The sequence below is a fragment of the Tachysurus vachellii genome, chromosome 13 (genome assembly GCF_030014155.1).
Source record: "Tachysurus vachellii isolate PV-2020 chromosome 13, HZAU_Pvac_v1, whole genome shotgun sequence".
Classification (NCBI taxonomy): domain Eukaryota; kingdom Metazoa; phylum Chordata; class Actinopteri; order Siluriformes; family Bagridae; genus Tachysurus; species Tachysurus vachellii.
Window position 1 is genome coordinate 14,142,795 of NC_083472.1, and position 21,630 is coordinate 14,164,424.

The 21,630-nt window shown below is 38.2% G+C and overlaps 1 protein-coding gene across 9 annotated transcripts; it reads left to right on the top strand.

Annotated features, from left to right (window-relative positions):
- Positions 1-8,054: 8,054 nt before the first annotated feature.
- On the top strand, positions 8,055-18,956 carry sh3tc2 (SH3 domain and tetratricopeptide repeats 2). Of its 9 annotated transcripts, none has more exons than XM_060884755.1 (19): positions 8,129-8,253; positions 9,849-9,942; positions 10,465-10,551; positions 10,929-11,051; positions 11,474-11,601; positions 11,700-11,805; positions 11,910-12,053; positions 12,563-12,761; positions 12,967-13,043; positions 13,135-13,330; positions 13,600-13,733; positions 13,838-13,888; positions 13,987-15,702; positions 15,821-15,998; positions 16,507-16,657; positions 16,834-16,956; positions 17,065-17,215; positions 17,552-17,748; positions 18,151-18,956. In XM_060884755.1, exons 2-19 carry the CDS (start codon positions 9,918-9,920, stop codon positions 18,676-18,678), a joined length of 4,314 nt encoding a protein of 1,437 aa, XP_060740738.1. In that variant the 5' UTR covers positions 8,129-8,253; positions 9,849-9,917; the 3' UTR covers positions 18,679-18,956. The 9 variants fall into 9 exon arrangements, with proteins under 9 accessions (XP_060740735.1, XP_060740737.1, XP_060740740.1 ...); XM_060884756.1 differs by lacking the exons at positions 8,129-8,253; positions 9,849-9,942 and adding an exon at positions 8,325-9,848 and having other exon boundaries at positions 18,151-18,431; positions 18,471-18,956; XM_060884752.1 differs by lacking the exon at positions 9,849-9,942 and having other exon boundaries at positions 8,055-8,253.
- Positions 18,957-21,630: the final 2,674 nt, after the last annotated feature.

Below are 21,630 nucleotides of genomic sequence, written 5' to 3' on the forward strand. Positions count from 1 at the left end.
CTTTTTTGGGTTAAATTATATTTCCTGTCACTGCGCAGGCTTTTTTATTGTACATGACAGCTTATGTCCCGATGAACGGTCTTTGCATTACGATTAAAAGCAGTATTATTAAAGTAAAAAATGTGATGTGCAGTCAAGTTCGAGTGTATGCACTGTTTAAACGAGTGTTCTCAACTTCTCACTGATACTTTTGTGATTCGCGGAGTTTTGACAAGTTTTATAGCCTTGATATTGTTTCTTATTCAAAAGGGGTGACAGAAAAAACTCAGCACCCCCAACCTGAAACCTCTTCCCATGCCCCTGTCACAATCACATCGTAATCGAATGACTAAATATGACTAAAACTAACAAGGACATTTGGCACAAGACTAAGACTAAGACTAAATTAAAAATAGGTGACGAAATTAACACTACCTCATACTGTTCTAAAGCTTCTTAAGCACTGGAATAAACTTACCATCAGAGATGGCATGCTTTTCAAAGTCAAAAGAGACAATCAGATGAACAAAAAGTTGCATCAATTCATTGTCCCAGATGCTCTGAAACAACAAGTGCTTCATGGTCTATGTGATGATGCAGCTGGTCATCAAGGGTGCTCCAGGACTCTTTCATTGGCCAGACAGCGGTTCTTTTGGACAGGCATGGAACATGACATAGCGAATCATGTAAGGAACTGCATGCGATATATTGTAGTCAAGACTTCTGAACCGAAAGATTGTGCTCCTCTTGAGAACATACATACCTCCGGGCCTATGGAACTCATTTGTATTGATTTCTGGACAGCAGAGCGGGGTGACAGGAGTGTGGATGTTCTTGTAGCGACAGATCATTTCACTAAATTAGCCTTCGCTTTTCCCTGCAAGAACCAGTCTGCGAAACAGGTTGCTCATCGTCTATGGAATGGTCTCTTCTGTGTTTATGGATTCCCTCAGCGAGTGCATTCGGATGAAGGTCCGAGTTTTGAGAGCAAATTAACGAAGGAGTTGTTGAATATGTCGGGTGTCAAGAAATCACACACCACTCCTTATCACCCAATGGGAAACGGGATCACGGAACACTTCAACAGAACCTTAGGGAACATGATAAGAGCTTTACCTCCCCAGTCCAAAGCTAAGTGGCCACAGTCTTTGCAGATGCTGACATTCTGTTATAACTGCACTGTTCACGAGACCACAGGCTTTGCGCCTTTCTATCTGATGTTCGGAAGAGTTCCACGTCTTCCAATCGATATGATGTTCCAACATGTTCTCAGCGATGATATTGTTGTGAAATACTCAGATTTCGTATCCAGGCTCAGGTGTGATCTCGGCGAAGCTGCAAAAATCGCACAGAAGCACAGTTCTATTGAGCAAGCTCGGCATGCGAGAATCTACAATCGGAAAGTGAAAGGATCACCTTTGATCATTGGTGACAGAGTCCTTTTGGCGAACCGTGGTGAGCGTGGCAAACGTAAAATTGCGGACAAGTGGGAGTCCAGCCTTTATGAAGTGATGTCCGTGAGATCACCCATTAATGTCTATTGGATAAGAGACACTGAAACAGGCCGAGAAAAGACTGTGCACAGGAATCTCTTACTCCCTGTTAACTTTCTGTACAAAGATGAAGTCAACCTACCATCAAGTCCCATTCAAGTGATTCGATTGCAGACTTGCCTGATCATCCCGAGAGTGGTAAGAGAACAGCTCACTGGGTTATGCAGTCTGGTCACCACAGCTGCCCTGATACTGACAGTGTCTCAGTTGTTTTGTCTGAAACTCAGTGTTCTTTGAAAGTGCACAATTCCAATTCAAAAGCAGGCTCTGATACTCAATGTAGCTCTGTATGTACTGAGCAAGAAAGTGACATCCCGCATTTGTTGAATGAAGGACTACCTCCTGATGATGCGTTAGATCGTAGTTCCTTACAGCACTCCTTGGCCTTGCCAGTTTTTCCACTTTCACATGTAGTCGATATCCCTGTTCCGGATACAGTTGACCCTGTAATTTTCAATCAACCAGAACACATTCCTACGGACACAGTTAGTACTAGGGCTGGTAGGACCATTAAACCTCCAAAAAGATTGATCTGTGAGATGAATAGTCAGTTTGTGCATGATTCCTCACCTTCAGTGATTTCACTTTTTGATGTGGTGAAAAGCCTTTTTCATGGGTAACTTATAGGTTGGCCTTTGTCATTTTGAGTTGAGATTGTCTTTTCAGGCAACATTTCTATCCCTGAATTGTGTATGTAAAGAGGGGTGTTTAGGGCATCTCTCTGAGTCTATGTTAAGTCTGGATTTTGGTACCGGTCCACACTTGCATACTTGCCATGGAGGAGTTTCATAATTGACATTTATACTGACATGTGTTGAGGACATTTGCACTGTCATCTTTGTTTATTTTATTTATTTATTTATTTTCTCTCCCAATTATCTTATTCTAGTTATTGTGTTAAGTTTTCTGCCATATAGGCGCTTCCCCAGTTTAGCATAATTTAAGGGGGGTGCATGTAACGGTGTGTAAATTGTTAAATTGATGCATAAATGGGGACAGCGCCATCTGTTTGCTGCGTGATGGCATTTAGCACGTGAAATAGGGACCGCCCGCAGCAGAGATAATGAGACTGTGCTGTGGGTAAGTAGCACGTTTTCAGTAGTGGAGAATTAAATGTTTAAAATGATTAAAAACACATAACTAATTGTTGTATTGCGAATTTACCTTGCAATGAACTACTGGTGGGGGGCACGGTGGCTTAGTGGTTAGCACGTTCGCCTCACACCTCTAGGGTCGGGGTTCAATTCCCGCCTCCGCCTTGTGTGTGTGGAGTTTGCATGTTCTCCCCGTGCCTCGGGGGTTTCCTCCAGGTACTCCGGTTTCCTCCCCCAGTCCAAAGACATGCATGGTAGGTTGATTGGCATCTCTGGAAAATTGTCCCTAGTGTGTGAATGAGTGTGTGTGAATGAGTGTGTGTGAATGAGTGTGTGTGAATGAGTGTGTGTGAATGAGTGTGTGTGAATGAGTGTGTGTGAATGAGTGTGTGTGTGTGTGCCCTGCAATGGGTTGGCACTCCGTCCAGGGTGTATCCTGCCTTGATGCCCGATGACGCCTGAGATAGGCACAGGCTCCCCGTGACCCAGGTAGTTCGGATAAGCGGTAGAAGATGAATGAATGAATGAACTACTGGTGGAACTGTTGATAAGTGTTTGGCGTCGAATGTGGTGTGTTAATTTTAGTTTGTGTTACGAGGCCTAATTGTGCATTGTCTTTGTTTTATGTAGAAGTTTTGTTTTAATTCTCCATGCGGGTTCCCTTATTTCCTGCGTTCTCCATTGTGCAGGTATGTTGTAAGATGTGTTGTTTTAATGTGTTTAATTAATTGGTCTAATTGAACTATGTGTTCACCGCTAGGTGGGGATGTTTACCCTCCAATTCAACTAAGTTTAATTGAATTAAGTTTTTCACTGATTTTCTCAATTCATTGAAAATGTCTATTGAATACACTATACGATCACAACGCATAAAGATTTAATTGATTTAAAAAGGTTAAAAAAAAAGGAACTGTTCTATATAAAAAGCAGAGATAATGAGACTGTGCTGTGGAAGTTTTGTTTTAATTCTCCATGCGGGTTCCCTTATTTCCTGCGTTCTCCATTGTGCAGCTCAGCAGAAAGGACTGCCCGGGCAAGACAGTCACAAATGCATATATTATGTAACGATAAAGTTTATAGGGACTTCATGAATTCATTAAAAAAAACTAAAAGAAAGAAAGAAAGAAAAACACATCTGATGCGAGGTATTTGTTTTTCATTTTCTAGAAGCGGATTTAAATGCCATGATGTATTATTTTGTACTTAGTTTGAATGGATAAATAGGGTACACGTCCACCTTGCTCAAACCATTGTCTTGAACACACCTGACGTCGTAATTACGATTTTCCAACTCGTAAATATGAAGATCCCAGGAGGAATTAAATTTGAGTATGTGCGTTCTGCGCATGCGTTTGGGTCACAGTGCGCTTCTGGTGCAATAGAATTTTACGTGAGGAAGCTCATATAGAGAAAACCTCTTCATTCCTCATCTTCATCGACTTGAAAAGGAACCGAATAGATAATGAGTACAGGACCCATTGTATAGATCTATTAATTGTCAGTAGCTGATCAGGAGTAAATACATAAGCGATATTTAGAGAGAACATGAACATCACACAGACGTTAACCCAAGGTCATAATTATACACCAAGCTGTCAGGCAACAACGCTTCTTGCATTGTTAAATGTGCTCATCTTTGCTTACTAGTTTAACGTTTTGCTTTTTTTTTCCTGCTACAAATGGGGTAGGTCTCTAAATATACTCAAATATATTTGATGCACTGAATGCAAGGTAACCCCAAGCCCTGTACGTCCAGTATACTCCAGAGGGCAGTGTTTATCACTTTATCACGTTTATTGTTTGCGTGGTGTATTCTAACTCTAATAGTCATGTATAGTTCTCGTTTGTTTTATGCAAGGAGAAGTAACTATCTTAAACAGTAACTATCTTAAACAGTAACAGTAATGTGAGGCTCAAATTTGACTTGACCAGAATGGCCTCTTTGTTATAAAATTTTGTATTGTAGTCTCTATTGCTCTTCTTTGGAGACATATACATATATATATATATATATATATATATATATATATATATATATATATATATATGTATATGTATATGTATGTGTGTGTATATATGTGTGTGTGTATGTGTGTGTATGTATATATATGTATATACGTATATGTATATTATATATACATATACGTATATACATATATATATATATATATATGTATGTGTATATATATATATATATATATATATATATATATATATATATATATATATATATATATATACACATATATACTGTATGTATGTATATATATGTATATGTGTGTGTGTGTATATGTCTCTGTGACTCTGTTCCAGTGTGTCCATGGTCTCAATGAAAACAAAGGATGTCAGAAAGAGAGGAAACAGGACAATGAAGGGATATGAGAGCCACTGCCTCCCTCACACACTGTCTTGTTCGCTGTCTGACTATGCATATTCTATCTACACCCTCATATTTGAAAGGGCCAAAAGCCTAGTGTCTGTCATTTTAAGCAGAGGTCTTATTTATCAGCTGATAACAGCAGCACTGTGTTGAATCCACAAGCTATAGATAGTTTCCGCTCAGCTGTGCTCACTCTTTGTCCAAGATTAAATTATTAATTCACTTCTTTTTAAGGTCAAACCAAATAGATTTATCAGGCAAAACCTTAAAACCACTGACAACTGAAGTGAATAATGTTGATTATTTCATCACAATGATTTATATGAACACCATGGGGGAAAAAAAGCAGAATAAATTACTTTCCTATTCCTAATGTAAAGCAGAATGCATTAGTTTGTCAAGGGGTGGGATGGATTAGCTAGCAAATTAACAGTCAGTTCTCAAAGTTGATCTGCTGTAAGCAGAAAAAATGGGCAACTTAGATATTCTGCCCAAATTATAATGGCTAGATGTCTACCTCAGACCACATCCAAAACAGCAGGGCTTGTGGGGTGTAACGCATATACTGTACAGTGGATAGTACACAACAAAGGTCACCAAAGACTCACCAATGTGTGTGGGGAGCAAAGGATAGCCCACCTGGTCCAAGCCCACAAAAGAGCTGCTGTAGCACAGCTTGCTGAAAAAAATTCATACTGGCTAGGAGAGAAAGGTGTCAGAACACACAGTGCATCACAGCTTGCTGCATATGGGGTTGGGCAGCCACCTATGCTGACCCCTGTCTACTGCTGAAAGAAATCATATCCCAGAATATCCCCAAATATGCCCGGATTTAATAATTTAAGGATTTATACTAATTTATTAGCAAACCCATTAAACAGTGTATATGACATTTTATTTTAGCTTAAAAAACATATTTATAACACAGTAATAATCATAATTGGATGATTTATTTATTAATGCCTGCAACTATAGTTGATCTAGGCTCAGCTATAGCATGTACAATGTCTGTTTTTATTGGAAATACACAGTGGGCTAAGTGTTTTTGCAGGGCACATGGTTGAACATTGTGTTGAAATATGACAGAAACCTAAACAACAGGAAACTAGGCTTCCGGGCATTAGAATACACAAGCAATGGAAAGATACCCCTGAACTCCCTTCTCATTTTGAACTTAATTTTGTAGTTTGTCATTCCTGTAGGAACATGTGATAACCAAACGGTCAAGAAAGACATAAAACAATAAGTAAAATATTGTATACTGTTGTCACATTGCTTCTGTTTTGTAAATGCTTGGAAATGACTCACCAGTCAAATATATTCTTTTAACTTTAACTTATAACTGTCACGTTTTTCCCCAATGCGGTCATTTATTAGTAGTGTTGGTAACTACTAGTATTAGTAGTCTTGTCCGATGACCTGGTATGTTTTGGATCATAAGTAGATTGTTTCTTTCTCCACTTTGGCCTTTTCCTCACTTTGGTAGTGGTTAATCTTGGTGCCAGAACCTTTGTAGATCTGTGTTTTTTTTTTGTAAAATTCCTATCTAGCCTTCTGATCATTATTGCTGGTAATTGTTTTGCATCTTGTGGTATGGACATATTCCTGCTCTCAAATTTCTTGAAATTACTTTAAATAGTGGATTGTGATATCTTTACCTTTGCCTTGTGGAGGTTTATGGTGAGGACACTGGCTATTGTTTTTGGGTTGTTCACTGTACTCAAAAACTTTCCAAATTGTTGTAATGGTTATACCCAGTGCTTTTTCAATGGCTCTGGTCAATTTGACATCTTTTCTCAGCTACTGTATAGAATTGCCTTTTTTTTTTATCAAATAGGCAGCTCTGTGGTCTTCATGTTATTTTATCTTTTTTAACAACCAATGCAGTATTCACAGCTAAAACCAAGGCTCTAACCAAACCTATACATTCAGAGCTATTAATTATTTAAACAAACAACTAGCAGGGCACACTTAGGCAACAAGAATTTCCTGTAAGTCACCCGTTACAATATTTTTAATCACATGAAAATTTTAACACATCTAGATGTAATTATCTAGAAATGGAAGCTGAAATTCTGAACTATTGTTTTACATTATTGTGAGACTTACATTTGGCAAGTATTTCTATAATGTAGTTATACATTGTTGGTTGCCATGAGATATGTGAACTGTAGTTCTATAAAAAGTTGCATAATCCCACATTCCACCATCTCTGTGTGTGTGTGTGTGAGTGTGAGAGAGAGAATTTTGGCCTCACAGTTGGGACAGTTCTCAACAGGGCAGGAGAATGCATGTGATCTCTCAGGCCAAGTGACATGCCAGTCACATGATTTTGTCCTCTCTGCTAAAGAGGGCATTTCTAATGGCTTCCCAAAAAACAACAAAAATACATAACGTATTTCATAGTTTACTTTTAACCAGCAGGAAAATACAAGGAATTACTACAGAAATGCCAGGGCACAGTCTATTATCTACTCTACAGAGATATGGAGTCATAAAGCTCAGGAATGTTGCAGCCAGAGGTCAGATTTAAAACCGGTGTAATTCTAGGAACACAAGCAGGAAGCCACAGTTCTTATTCTTTGAAAATGGTCTAATATTTTTTAAATATCATTGAAAAAATTGACTAAAGCAAAATTATTTAAAGCAGTTTTGGAATGCTAACATAGCATGGTGTGGGTCTGGACAGATAAGGAGACTTCAAAATGCAAGTAATAAGAAATTGTATGAATGTCATTCCAAAGGTGCTTTGGTTATTGTGCACAGAGAACAAGTCAAACCAGATGGATTACTTTGCCACTAGGTGGATTACTTTGCCATTTTTGAATAGGAATATAATTAAGGAATGAGGAAAAGATTTTATTCTAGACAAGTTTGTTTTTTGTTTTTTTCCCTTCAGCAGGACTATCATGAGCAAAACACACGCACACTGTGCTCAGAGTTACCAAGTAAGATACAAATAGAGGCAGAAGGAGAACGAGAGAGAGAGAGAGAGAGAGAGAGAGAGAGAGAGAGAGAGAGAGAGAGAGAGGAGGAGTTTACCTACTTCCTCTGTATAGTCTGTATAATCTTCAAATGCATGTAACAAGGACACAGACACACTCATCTACAGGGGCTTTTCAGGGAGCCATGAGAGTTTCAGTTTTTGAATTGTGTGGGTGAGGGGAGAATCCTTGCTCCCTGTGCTGAAAACATATTGGCATTCCCATGAAGGACAAACACACCGACAGAAACCAGCAGGACAGAGGTACAGTGTGACAACTGTTGGCTTATCACGGTGCTGGTGTGAGTGAGTGTCTTTTTTAAATCCACATTCTCATGGTTTGGTTGAATTGAATCACAATGAGGTTGTGTTCAGGTTGTGTTGTTTTTAATTTTTGTCTCAAATGGCAGTACAGTATACACTTTCATTTTCTTTTCTGTTATTTGTATTTAATCTAATATTATCTATGTTTACACACTCTAACCTGCCTTTTCCCTGTCTCTTGTTCATGATTTTTTTTTATTTGTTAGTCTCTCTGAACATGTTTGCTGGTTTTTTTGGCTAGCATGGGGGATATTCTAAACTTAGTGCCCATGCCCCATACTCAAATTACAGGCTTTCCCTCTCTATTCATGGACCGTGACAGACATCCACACTGTAACAAATGATTTCTGATTTTCTTTTTGATCTTTTAAAACAATTTGTTTAATAAAACATAATCATGATTTTCAAATGGCAAATAAATACTTCTGATTGTTTATTATTAGACTATGCCCATAAAACACAGTGTTAGATGCTGTTAAAGACATTTTAATGATTATTATTATATAGTCATATGATTACAACTTGCTAGTCTCATAAGACACATTTAATTTGGAGTCATTCATTCTCTAATTTCACATAAATACAACAGAATTGAGAGGATTGTTCATCTGAGCAAAAGGCTGCAGAAAGTCCAAGTAAAGGCGACCATAGGCAACTAAGTCAAAGAACTAAAGCAAAAACACTAAAAAATACAAATTAAAAAAGGATAGTATAAGAATAATCTTTATAGAATTACTTTGTGGTTTTACACAGATGCACTGTGCAATGGGTCTTTCAACACTGCTAACACTGTTGTGTACTTAAAGCCACAAGGTGATGCTGGAGAGCTGGCTTGTTCCTCTCATTCCTTCCTGCTGTAAGTTTACAAAGGAAATTGGGTGAAAATGATGTGGGTCTGTTGGCATCAGGATTGCTGAGCCCATAGCACAGTCAGACATCCTGACGTGGAAAATGTGGAGCAGTCAGCTAGTCACCCAGACTGTAAAAATTCTGACAATTAGAAGGGAGAAAAACAATTAGAAATTTTGTTAAACATGCAGAGATTCTGTATATGCAATGTCTTATGAAGACATTGTCTGTTTGGCAGTGCTTTTGTTGTTTGTCAGGCATCCAGGGTCTGAATACTTACTTTAGAGAAGCCCCCCCAGCATAAAAAGCCACTGACCAACCCACACCAGCATACCAACAGCAACACGCTCTTTGTATATTACATTTGCAGACCATCCAGAGAGGCAGAGAGAGGCGGAGAGAGAGAGAGAGAGAGAGAAATTAGATAGATGCGTAGAACAAGTTGGATTGTATACTAAAGGCTCAAGATGGATGTCGAGAACCTAAGATTGAGGGCAACAAGAAAAGAGTAAATAGATCAGAAGTCTTTTTAATTAGATATTCACTGGCTAATACACAGCACATTTTAAGTGGATCTTTCCTTCTCTGGGAGCTATTTATCTACGGAGTAAGCGAGTTTGTTGTCCACATCATGGCATGCTGCTGCTGTCCAGCTCCATGTCTGAGAAACTGCTTCTTGCTTTCAGGTTGGTCCCATAATTTTTTGCAATGAAATGGAACATACACAGGCAGACATCAGTTCAGGTCTATGAAATATGGGTAATAGACCAACCCATGAAGGTAATGCATGTTACAGTGTGACCTTTGCCTGAGCTAAATGTACTCTCATGTTTATATTGTGCTCCCGCCTTGTGATTAAAATTATTATAGTGTTGTAAAGGTGCTAACATAAATATTTGGTCTTGTTGGTGTTATTAATGAATCTTGTTTTGCTTTTTACCCATGCATTAACAAAAGTCAGGATAATTATTGTGATTTCATAGATCCTATCAGTATAGCTTTTCCATATAGTACAAGGGATTCCAAATCATTAAATGATCGTGTATCCCAGAATGGCACAAATTTGCCTTGCAGGTTAAGATTGCATTGAATATAGTGAAAATTACTGGTGCCTAAACTGACTAACCAGAGTGTGCATGCATCTTTTCAGCATATAATGTCAAATGGGTGTATCCGCCTATAAAGCTGCTTTATGAAATCACCCATTCTCCTAAATTTCTGTTTGTTTTTAAATGGTCCCTTCACTTCACATATTTAACCTGCATTAACCACTGACAAAAGCCTCCACTGCCCTTTCCATAGATATTTCAACTCCTGAGATCAATACGTTATGGGAAGAGCCCTATTATGCCAATGAGCTTTTCCCAGGAAATGATTTCATGGCCTCTGGTAAGATAAACAAGGTTAGGTTTTATCTAATTTTAAAATATTTGTTTTTATGTAATGGAATTTGTTGAACTAATTTATTAATTGCTGCACAATATAACATTGTAATCTGAGTTTACAGGATAAACGTTCCTTACATACTGATATGTCTAGTGCCACTATATTTCTACAATAAGTTTACAACTCTTCCTCAGTATATAACAGTGAACCTGCTCTGATAAGAAAAGTGTCCAAGTGTGTGAAGACACATTGCTTTTGATTTTGACATAGATTTGTTAATTATCAAGTCACTGAACAGTTGCTGAGATTTTATGCAGTTACAGTAAGTGCAAAGACATTTCTTTCTTGGCCTGAGGGAATTTTTCCTCTGCTTGGCACAGGAGACGAGGAAGTGGAAACCGAGGCTGAGGTGGAGGGTGAGGGGATCACTGGTGAGAGTTACTGGAAGAGGAAGGAAGCTCTCAGCACGGTCTCCTTGGCTGTAGGAGATCACTTCTCTTCAGGTATTTGAATCAAACTTTTCCCTGCCATATAGACCAGAGTGTAAAAGCTTCTATAATGGACAGTAATAGCAGGTCTGATTCAGCAAACTGTCAGAGCTAATGCTCTCTCAGATAACCCTAATGTCTTCACTCTGTCTAATCATATCCTGTCAAAGGTAGACCTGTGTAGTAGAATTTTTCATCTACAATGAGGTAAGACATAACATTATAGGTAGGACATGTACAGTCTTATAAGCAGATGATTTATTTACATTTATTCTTTCTTTGTCATGGTTTACTTGTTTAGACATCTATGCTAAGATATACCTTTATTTGTCCCACAATGGGGAAATTTCTCAGAAATTTCTTCGAATTTCTTAGAACAGTCTGCTAATAAACAATGGGAATTTGATGTCTGCTTTATTTACTTCAATGTGGTCCAGATGTGATACTGCTATTCAGTGGGAGAAGGCGTTCCAATTTGGAGCCAGACAGTAGGCTGCAGGAGGCACTGCGTACTAGGCTGAGGGTTGTAGAAAGCAACAGCCAAGATGTTATTCAGCTTTTTAAAGTAAGTTTTTGAAAGTATCTGCTTTAATCCAGTCATATTGAGAATAGTTGTTTACACTTTTTCACAATAAATTTTTCCCAATGATTCTCGGTCATCAGGATCTATCTGCACGCTTGGTTTCGGTGCATGCCGAAAAAGATCATTTTATTATCACCTTTAAGACAGTGGAGGAAATCTGGAAGTTCTCTACATACCTGGCTCTAGGTGAGCAAGCATAAACACACAAGCAAGATGTACTGTAATATAATTATTTACTATTCAGAACCATTGATGGACCACAATATGCAATCTTGATGTTGGTTTCCCAGGATATGTTGCAAGGAGTTTGGAGAACTTCCTGTGTGACCCGTCTGTCTGGCTGGACCCTGTTTTGCTCAGTGATGTGGAAATTTGTGTGACAATAAATGAGGAACACCTAGCAACTCTTTATCTGGGGCTACTACTACAAGAAGGTAAGAGACCAATCAGTACTGTTGTACTCTAATTTAATATTTACAGTTCTAAAGGAAATAAAGATTTTTCTTAAACAATACCTTGAAACACAAGAACCACTCAAGGATTTCAGGGCGATAGGTAAACTGTTTGTGTCCTGCTGGTAGTCACAATATATTGGTCTGCTGTGTGTACACATGAGCAAACATAGCTCTGTTGTGTCTCCTGAAATCACTTTGCCATTTGGGATTGTTTATACATTTGATCCATTTGATGTCATGATAAAAAAAAAGTTTGATTTTTAATAGAATTAGGAACAAACCTACTGTAAAAGACTGTTATTCCAGCTTTACCTCTAAACAGGCTGGGTGACAGAAAAAGGATAATAAAATGGTGAAAGCCAAAGGACAAATTTAAGACATAAAGAAAGGCAATATGGGAAAAAGACTGCAATGTGAAGAAAATTGTTCTGTTGTGAACAATTTATGAAACGTTCTGTTGTGAAACGTTCTGTTGTGCTTTTTTGTAGGTTCATTCTTTGCAAAAGCTCGGGTTAACAGTGAGCAATGTATAGAAGAAGAAGATGAATTAGTCTACAAGAAGAATGACCTTGTTATGATGAAGGATATTGGACAACAGTCCATGTGGGAGGGAACACTGCTGTCTACTGGTCAGCATGGCCTAGTGCCTGTTCATGCAATGCAGCCTCTGCCATACCCTTTTTACCAGTGAGTGACAGACAATGGCCACTTAGACATGCTATGGTTTTATTAAGTCAATACTGAACTATCAACCTTTAGTGGCAATGAGATGTTTTAAATTCTGAAGTAGAGTATGGATTTTATGTATTCAATATTATTAATGATGCTATCTTATTGTTTAGTTTACAATTACTATATTGGTTGAACAAAATAAATCCATTGTGTTTTAAAGGTGGTTTCTTAGGAAGTACCATGGCAATGCAGCCGGCTTTTCATTCACAAAAGGACAAACACAAAACCGACCTATAGGTGTGTGTGAGATCTAATTCTATGATTAAATCATGTAATGATTAATATTGTCAATTTGATTTTAGAGTGCTTTATTTAATTCTCCCTCCAGTAACAGGAATTTGCATAGCAGTAGTGGACTATTACCCAATGGTTAAAGATGAACTGCACCTCAGTCAAGGAGATCTGTTGGAGGTTGAAGGCTTCCTTATTAGCTCACTGAATACGTTCATTGGGAGACACCTCTCTAGTGGACAGATAGGATTTGTCCACATGGCCCACGTGAGACCTGAAGATGTCAAGCCACTGTAAGAAATATATAAAATTAAAGCATACATAAAATTTATTAAATACATAAAATCAATTATTTCTCCCTAAAACTGGAAAATATCTTCACAGACCACAAAAAAAAATTGACATATGATAAAATGAATCATATTTCTCAGTTAACCTTACCAGAATCTGTTTCTGTCTTGTTGGCTATTAGAAGGGGGAGGGAAGTTATGCAATGAGGTGATGAAGCAGTCAGTATGAGAGTCATGTGGTTGATAATGTTGCCTTTGTTGGGTTCTCGTAGCAGTGAACAATTGGTCTTTCTGAGTGAGGAGGAAAGAGTGGCTCTCTCACAGTTTAACCCCTGGACTGAGCAGTGCCAGACTGGTCTATTGGACAAACTCTCCTCTACTGACATCAGCACTGTATACAGATTAGGTAGGAAACACAGAAGTGTCTGTCTGGGTCATGCTTGACATTGTTTAGTGGACATGACTTTAATTCTTATGCAACTTTGATCAAAAGAATTTGACTTATTGCAGACAGACTGGATGACTCAGATTTTACCTTTATCCGAAACCAACCAAAGCAAGGTAATTTGTTGACCTTGATTTATGAAAACATTCTAAAAGTGTACATCTGCCTATATTCTGTCATTTTAAAATACAAATTATGTTTGCATAATCCTCAGAACAGAAAACCCCTGTAGATACCAGAAAGAGCATTATATTGGAACATAGTGATACCCCACCTTATCACTCCTCCCCGCGACCTTCCTTCTATGCTTCTCAGAGTTGTCTAGACAGGGACAATGAAGCCTTCTCCATCAGCCTGGAGGACACTTTCAGAGAAATGGATGACTATGAGGAAGATCCACCCTTTATGGATGAAGGCATCTGGGAAACTGAAGAAGCTGAGATTGTTGACCCCATCCTAATCCTTCTCAACCTGGACCACTTCCAGGACACATTTCATGCATTTTATGACCTATCCTACACCTTCTTGGACACAGTCTTTGGTGGAATTCAAGTGGATGAGGTGCTCCTGCATCTGGAGAGCTTACGGGAAGGAGCAAAGAAAGGCAGAATGATGTGGGCCCATCGGCGAGCCTGCTTCCTTCTAGGCAGATTGTGTGCTAAAAAGCTCAAGTACTCTCAAGCACGAGTCTACTTTGAGGAGGCATTGAATGTCCCTGTAGAGGGCTTTAATGACAAACCTCTGTTGATTGCTCTGTACACCAACCTTACAGCTGTGTATTTGAAGCAGAAGATGACAGAGAAACTGCCTTACACATTAGAGAAAGCAAGTGCTCTTATACTGTGCCTCCCACTGCATAACTTTTGCTCTCTTGATGAGTTTGAACTGCTCAAGCCCATTCTATGTAAAGCTATTGTTAATAATGATAACTACCTTGAAGCACGGACTTGCTATATAATCCTCTGTCTATTTTTGCAGAACAGAAAGATTGAGGAGGCCTTGCCTTTTGTGGAAAGACTTCAGTTTCTCAATCTCACTCTCTCAGCAGAAGAACAAAGGCCTATAGGGCCAGTTGACCTTAACTGGATACTATGCAGGCTCTACCACAAGAAGTATCTGCCATACCTTGCATTAGCGTCGCTCAGCCTAGATTCAAGTCAGAATCATTCTTTGGAAAATGCTTTTCTAAAGATTGAACTTTTCTTGAAGAACTCAGTCAGACTAAATCCTCGTTGGAAGGATGGCTCTGCTCTGCTCCCAGTCCAGGTAGTAGTCTACCTTCAGCAGGCATTGTCTATAGCCAGTTGTGGAGAACAACTGAAGACCCAGAGAGATCTTTGTCTGAGTTTGGCCAGTGTCTACCAGCAGTATGGAAGTTTGGATAGGGCAGTTTGCTGTGCCCAACAAGCAGTGCAGGCAGGGAGTCGTATTAATGAGGAGGAGGTCTTTGAGGCATCAGTGCTGCTAGCCTGGCTCTTAGTGCTCACAGAGGAACCAGATAGAGCCCAGTCTATTTTGGAACCTCTCCTTAACTCACTGTATAAAACTAATAGTCCAACACAGTGTGGCGTGGTCCACAATCTACTTGCTCTATGTCTTCATAAACAGGGGAAGGTCACAGAAGCAGCAAGGGACTTTTTTTGTGCTCTCAATATTTCACAGGAAAATGGGAACAAGCATAACGAAGCTCTAGCCCTGGCGAACCTGGGGTGCCTTGCGTTATCAGTGGGGGCTCCAGGTCTGGCTGAATGTTTCTTGCTCAAGTCTCTGCACCTTTTTCATTTTCTTTCTGAGTGCCCCTCAGATGAAGAGCATGTTCAGACATTGCTGTGGCTTGGTAGAAGCTACAAAGATGGAGGAGAAAGTCAAAAGGTTAGGCTATGCTATGAGATGGGTCTTCTGATTGCCATCAGTGCCAAGAACCTGCACAGTGAGTGAAGCAACTTTCCTGTCTTTAGTTCATAATTATCCTTTTCCCCAAACTAAATCAAATGCTAAATTATCTATTAACTAAGTAAAACTTATTTTTATCATATTTTATATTACAGGTCAGATGGTTGTAGCAAAGGTGCTCAGTCGCCTATATGCTGATTTAATGTTGTATGGGCAATGCATAATTTACTATGAGCACTGTGTGGGGCTCTCCAGAGAACTGAAGGATAAACATCTGGAGGGAGAGTACCTGGAGGTTCTGAGTAATCTCTACCTATCACTGAACACTGAGAAGTAAGCCACACAAGGCTAAGGTTTATATAATGCAATATATTGCTACTAGTATTATTTTACATCAATACATTTGGTGCACCTTTGATTAACAGAGCAAATCTTTTGCTTTTATGTATACCGGATACCTATGTATAATGAAATAATGCAGTAATATAATTGTTACTATATATGTTAGTATATTGTTACTAAAAGCAACATTGTTAGTATATAACGATTAGCTTGAAAACTTCTGTATAATGAATTAACAAAAAAATAACATTATAAAATTAGTTTAATGCCAAAGCTTACATAAAATGTAAATAAGTTAGGCAATTTGATCCATATAAAGTATGTAATTAAATAAATTAATATCCACCAGTTTTCTTCTTGCTATGTTCTGACTAAAAATATGATGAACGTATTTCAGTACTGAAAAGGATATTACTGCTGGAAAAAAACTTATTTAGTTTATTTTGGTACATATAAGTTTACATTTAGTTTATTTTGATACATAAATTTTAATATTTAGGTCTTCACGGAAGTCTCTGGACTACACCAAGCAAAGTCTAAGGATTTCCATTGACTTAGGAAAGAAACAGGAGGAGTCAGAGACATGGCTACAGGTGGGCCGCATCTACTACTTGATCTATGAGGATGAACTGGCAGACATGTACCTTCAGGTGAGAGAGAGGCAGTGGTGAGGTATAAATGATAAGTAGTGGTGCTGCTAATTCACTAATAGACATTCTCTAGTATTTTTAATATAATTTTTGTATAAAATATGTAATTGTGTATACCCATAAAACACAAATATATCATGTAAATCATAACAGATTGTATATTTATTCATCTGCAGGCAGCTGTAAAGACAGCCCTAAGGATAAATGATCCATGCTTTGCTATGAACATTTATGAAGAGGCTGGAGATGTCTTTTTCAAAGGAAATAGAAACCAACTGGCTGCTATTTCATTTTTCAGAGTATGTGCTACCATAATCTCACAGTAATGTTTGGTTTTAAAATATATACATTTGTTTGGATTGTTTTTACCCTAACTGGATAGTGAAAAAGGTTAACTGTGTGTGCAGGACGGGGCTCTGCCATTTTCAAGATGTCTAAAGGATGTGCATTCAGAGTTCAGGCTTTTGTGTAAGCTCTCTGAATTACTGCTGAAAGAAGGTCAGCACCAGGAGGCCCTGAAGTATGCTACACTTGCAGTGGCAGTCAGCACTTCAACTGGTAATAAAGCTAACCTTTTCCTTAAATTTTCTCTTACCATTCTACATAAATCTGATATATCAGAAAAGTATTTTGCTTTGGTATGCAAAAAAAGAAGCAAGTGGCACATAAATGGAGTCCTTTCCTAAAAGATGTTGCTGCATGCTTTTATTTTTAATACCAGAATTATGCTGCCCCCTACTGCCAGTAAACTTATAAATGTCCAAAACTCTTTATGGAAAATAGTGTTCTAGGCTTTGTTTGTTAGATTTAATTTAAATAAAAAAAGATGTAATTGTTCCCTAACATTCAAATGAAAGTTATAAACAAGCATGGTACTCTTGACTACTCTTTTAGGTGTATGCCTTAATGAGAGGGTGTCCTACCATCGCCTGGCTTCAATCTACTTCACTCTGGAGCAGTATGAGATGGCAGAGAATTACTATTTGAAGGCTCTGTCCCTCTCTCCCACTGTACTGGAGCATGCAGAAGAGGCCAGATACTATGTTAAAGTTTACTGCAGACTAGCTGATCTGACCCTGCATAAGATAAAGGTTGTGATATTTTATCAGTTTATGGTTACATGGCTATTATGTGCACAAAATCAATAGCAGCACATCATTACCTACACATGCTTATCATATCATAGACAGAACCAAACTGCAGAATTATTGACATCTTTAAGCAATAGTAAATAGGCTATATATATATATATGTATGTATGTATGTATGTGTGTGTGTGTATATATATATATTTATATATATATTTTATATATATATATATGCCTATTTACCATTGCTTAAAGATGTCAATAATTCTGCAGTTTGGTTGTGTCTATGATATGATAAGCATGTGTAGGTAATGATGATGCTGCTATTGATTTTGTGCACATAATTTATTAAATGGTATTACTGTACAATGCATTTACAATGATAAACACTTTCTTACTCCATAGGATGCTTTTGATGCCATGGGATATTACCACTTAGCCCTAGCAGCAGCTCTGGAAGATGGAGGGAGTCTTCAGGCTAGGTACATAATTTACATGAAGTTGGCAGAGATCCACGCTAATCACTTACCTGATGCAGAGCTGAGCCAGAGATATATGGACAGCGCACAGAGCCTAAAGAGGGAGTTGGCAGGGCACACAGACTCTAGTGACACAGATGATGAATATATTACCCATGCTGCTACAGAGAATGATGATGCCAGGTTGATTACTCATTTCAGTGATGGATCAAGGAGCTCAGACTTCAGCAGTAGGAGTAGTGCTGTTGTAAGCTCAGACATGATGGACACTATCTGTGCAATAACTACTCAGAAGGAAACCGGGACAGAGGACATCTGTGGAGAGGATGTGGAGACCTGCAACCAAAGGGCTGACTGTGGGCATAGACAGTATACAACCTCTGAAACAAGGCACACTATTGAAATACTCCATACCAGCCACACAGATTCTAGCTTGATATGTACAGAATTTTGAACGTCCCATCCCCACAGCACTTTGTTATAAAAATTAAATGTATAAATACCTTAATTAATGTCATTTGTTTATGTAGTTATTCTTCCTCCTAGTTCAGGGGAACTGTTTACTTTTAAAATACTCTGATTTTTTTTCAGAGCAAGACAACTTGTTTATGTAAATATTCCTGTGAAGTTTTATATTATATTATAATTATTACACTGAAATGTAGATCTTTTTTTATATACTTTTGAAGAACTTATTTGAACATGACTTATTAAAGTCTAGTCAATCCCTAATTGTAGTTATAATCTTTTTTCTGATGCGATATGATGCACATATAGTTCAATTCATATTATCGTCCTTATACCTACACATATAAATACAGTATACATGTTGTTCGTTACAAAACTGACCATGCACGTTTACATTTTTTTTTAAGTTGCCAGCAATGTAAAAACAAAACTAATATAAACATGTTTAATTTATGCATAATAAATTTAACATTATTTACATTCTCACACTTGTGGTTGATAGCATATTGTGTATATTTTTACAAGACACTATAACTACAAGTAGAACATTTGTGTAAGTCTAAGACTAGACTTACACAAATGCTTCAATAATAGTTATTATTATACTGGAATAACAGGTCATAAGAATAACTTAGAAGTCAGTTTTAAATTGCAACACCTCAGTGGTGGTATATTTAGTTGCTTTTAACTAGGGAGAACAAAGTGCAAAGTGAGAGCAAGAGTGGTCGAACATAAATATGCTACAAGAGCTGTAATGTAACCCTACATTACAACCACAGACCAAGGAAGTTGCTATACATTAATTTGCTATACAAGTATTTGATATAGGTCAAATAGCACACTAATTATTTAGAGGTGCAATGATTGAGAGGCAGGATCCATGTGCAGACAAACTCCAATTTAATGACAAAATGAAACAGAATAACTCAAAATGTTAGACAAGGGGCGAATAAACAGGCACAAAGTTCAATAATCTATAGAGACAATCAACAAATCATACAGGCAGAAAAAGCAGGCAAAAACAATATAAACAAACAAATAGAGTCATAAACAGAAACCACAACAGGCACAAACAACATACAAACACACTACACAACAATCTATACTCGGGAAAGATGTAAAGAGTGGCTGTTGTATTTATTTCCGCCAGACCGGAAGTAAACCGGAAGTGCACGGGTATCCTCTGGTGGGCAGGAGAGGGGTTTGCAGGTGTAGTTGTAACATAGGAGGGAGATATTAAAAATGCGTTAAAATATTGAACACAAGACCCCGGTTTAAAAGGGAATTGGTCCCCTTTTTGTAAATGTAAACTTGTTCTGTTAACTTACACAATGTGCAGACTTTCTTATACAGTGGTGTGAAAATGTGTTGGCAGCCATTCCTGGTTTTTTTTTTTTTTTGCTTACACTGTTTGTTACACTTTATTGTTTCAGATCATCAAACAAATTTAAATATTAGTCAAAGATAACACAAGTAAACACAACATGCAGTTTTTAAATGAAGGTTTTTATTATTAAGGAAAAACAAAATCCAACCCCACATGGCCCTGTTTGAAAAAGTGTTTGAAATGGTCAGTTTCTCTAGCCACACCCAGGCCTGATTACTGCCACACCTGTTCACAATCAAGAAATCACTTAAATAAGACCTGACTGACAAAGTGAAGTAGACCAAAAGATCCTCAAAAGCTACACACCATGCCGAGATCCAAAGAAATTCAGGAACAAATGGGAAAGAAAGTAATTGAGATTTATCAGTCTGGAAAAGGTTATAAAGAAATTTCTAAAGCTTTGGGACCCCAGCGAACCACAGTGAGAGCCATTATCCACAAATGGCGAAAACATGGAACAGTGGTGAACCTTAGCAGGAGTGGCCGGCCGACCAAAATTACCCCAAGGGCACAGTGACGACTCATCCAAGATGTCACAAAAGACCCCACAACCACATCCAAAGAACTGCAGGCCTCACTTGTCTCAGGTCAGTGTAAGGTCAGTGTTCATCAATGTTGTAATGTACAGTAATGGAGTACAAATACTGCGTTACTGTACTTAAGTAGAAATTTCACGTATCTGTACTTTACTTCGCTATTTAAATTTGTCAACTTTCACTTTTACTCCCCTACATCTCCTAGATAAAATGTATACTTTTACACCGTTATATTTCCACTAAGCATCTTCGTTACTCGTTACTACAAAATAAAATCAGAAGAAATGTGTGCGACTGCAATAAGGGAGGTTTGGCGAACCACTGCTCCTAGATTGCATTACGCTCCGCACGCTCTACGGAGAAACACAGGCGCGTGCACGCGCAGTCAGAGCTGGAGGCATTTATCTATAACGTTAATCGGCTGAAAGCCGCAAAGACGGCAACCAAAAGCAGTGAAATTTCACTATCTTATTACCAGAGTTGTAGCACAAACAAAATAGTAATGCAAACAATCCATTCAATACTAAATAAAAATAACATTTATTGATTTGGTCTTTGTCTTGTGAATATTCATTCATTCATCTTCTACCGCTTATCCGAACTACCTCGGGTCACGGGGAGCCTGTGCCTATCTCAGGCGTCATCGGGCATCAAGGCAGGATACACCCTGGACAGAGTGCCAACCCATCGCAGGACACACACACACTCTCATTCACTCACGCAATCACACACTACGGACAATTTTCCAGAAATGCCAATCAACCTACCATGCATGTCTTTGGACCGGGGGAGGAAACCGGAGTAACCGGAGGAAACCCCCGAGGCACGGGGAGAACATGCAAACTCCACACACACAACGCGGAGGCGTGAGTCGAAGCCCCAACCCTGGAGGTGTGAGGCGAATAGTTATTTATTTTATTTTTTTTATTATTTATTTATTTATTTATTTATTTATTAATGACTGCATTCATTGGACTCACTGTTTGTAGAGCATGCACACATGAACTGATTTGAT

Excerpts from the sequence above, each read along its gene's own strand:
- sh3tc2 (XM_060884750.1), top strand. The coding sequence starts at position 9,794 with ATGGCATGCTGCTGCTGTCCAGCTCCATGTCTGAGAAACTGCTTCTTG. Across the intron at positions 10,552-10,928 it reads AAATGATTTCATGGCCTCTG|GAGACGAGGAAGTGGAAACC; the intron begins GTAAGATAAACA and ends TGCTTGGCACAG. Across the intron at positions 17,749-18,150 it reads TGACCCTGCATAAGATAAAG|GATGCTTTTGATGCCATGGG; the intron begins GTTGTGATATTT and ends CTTACTCCATAG.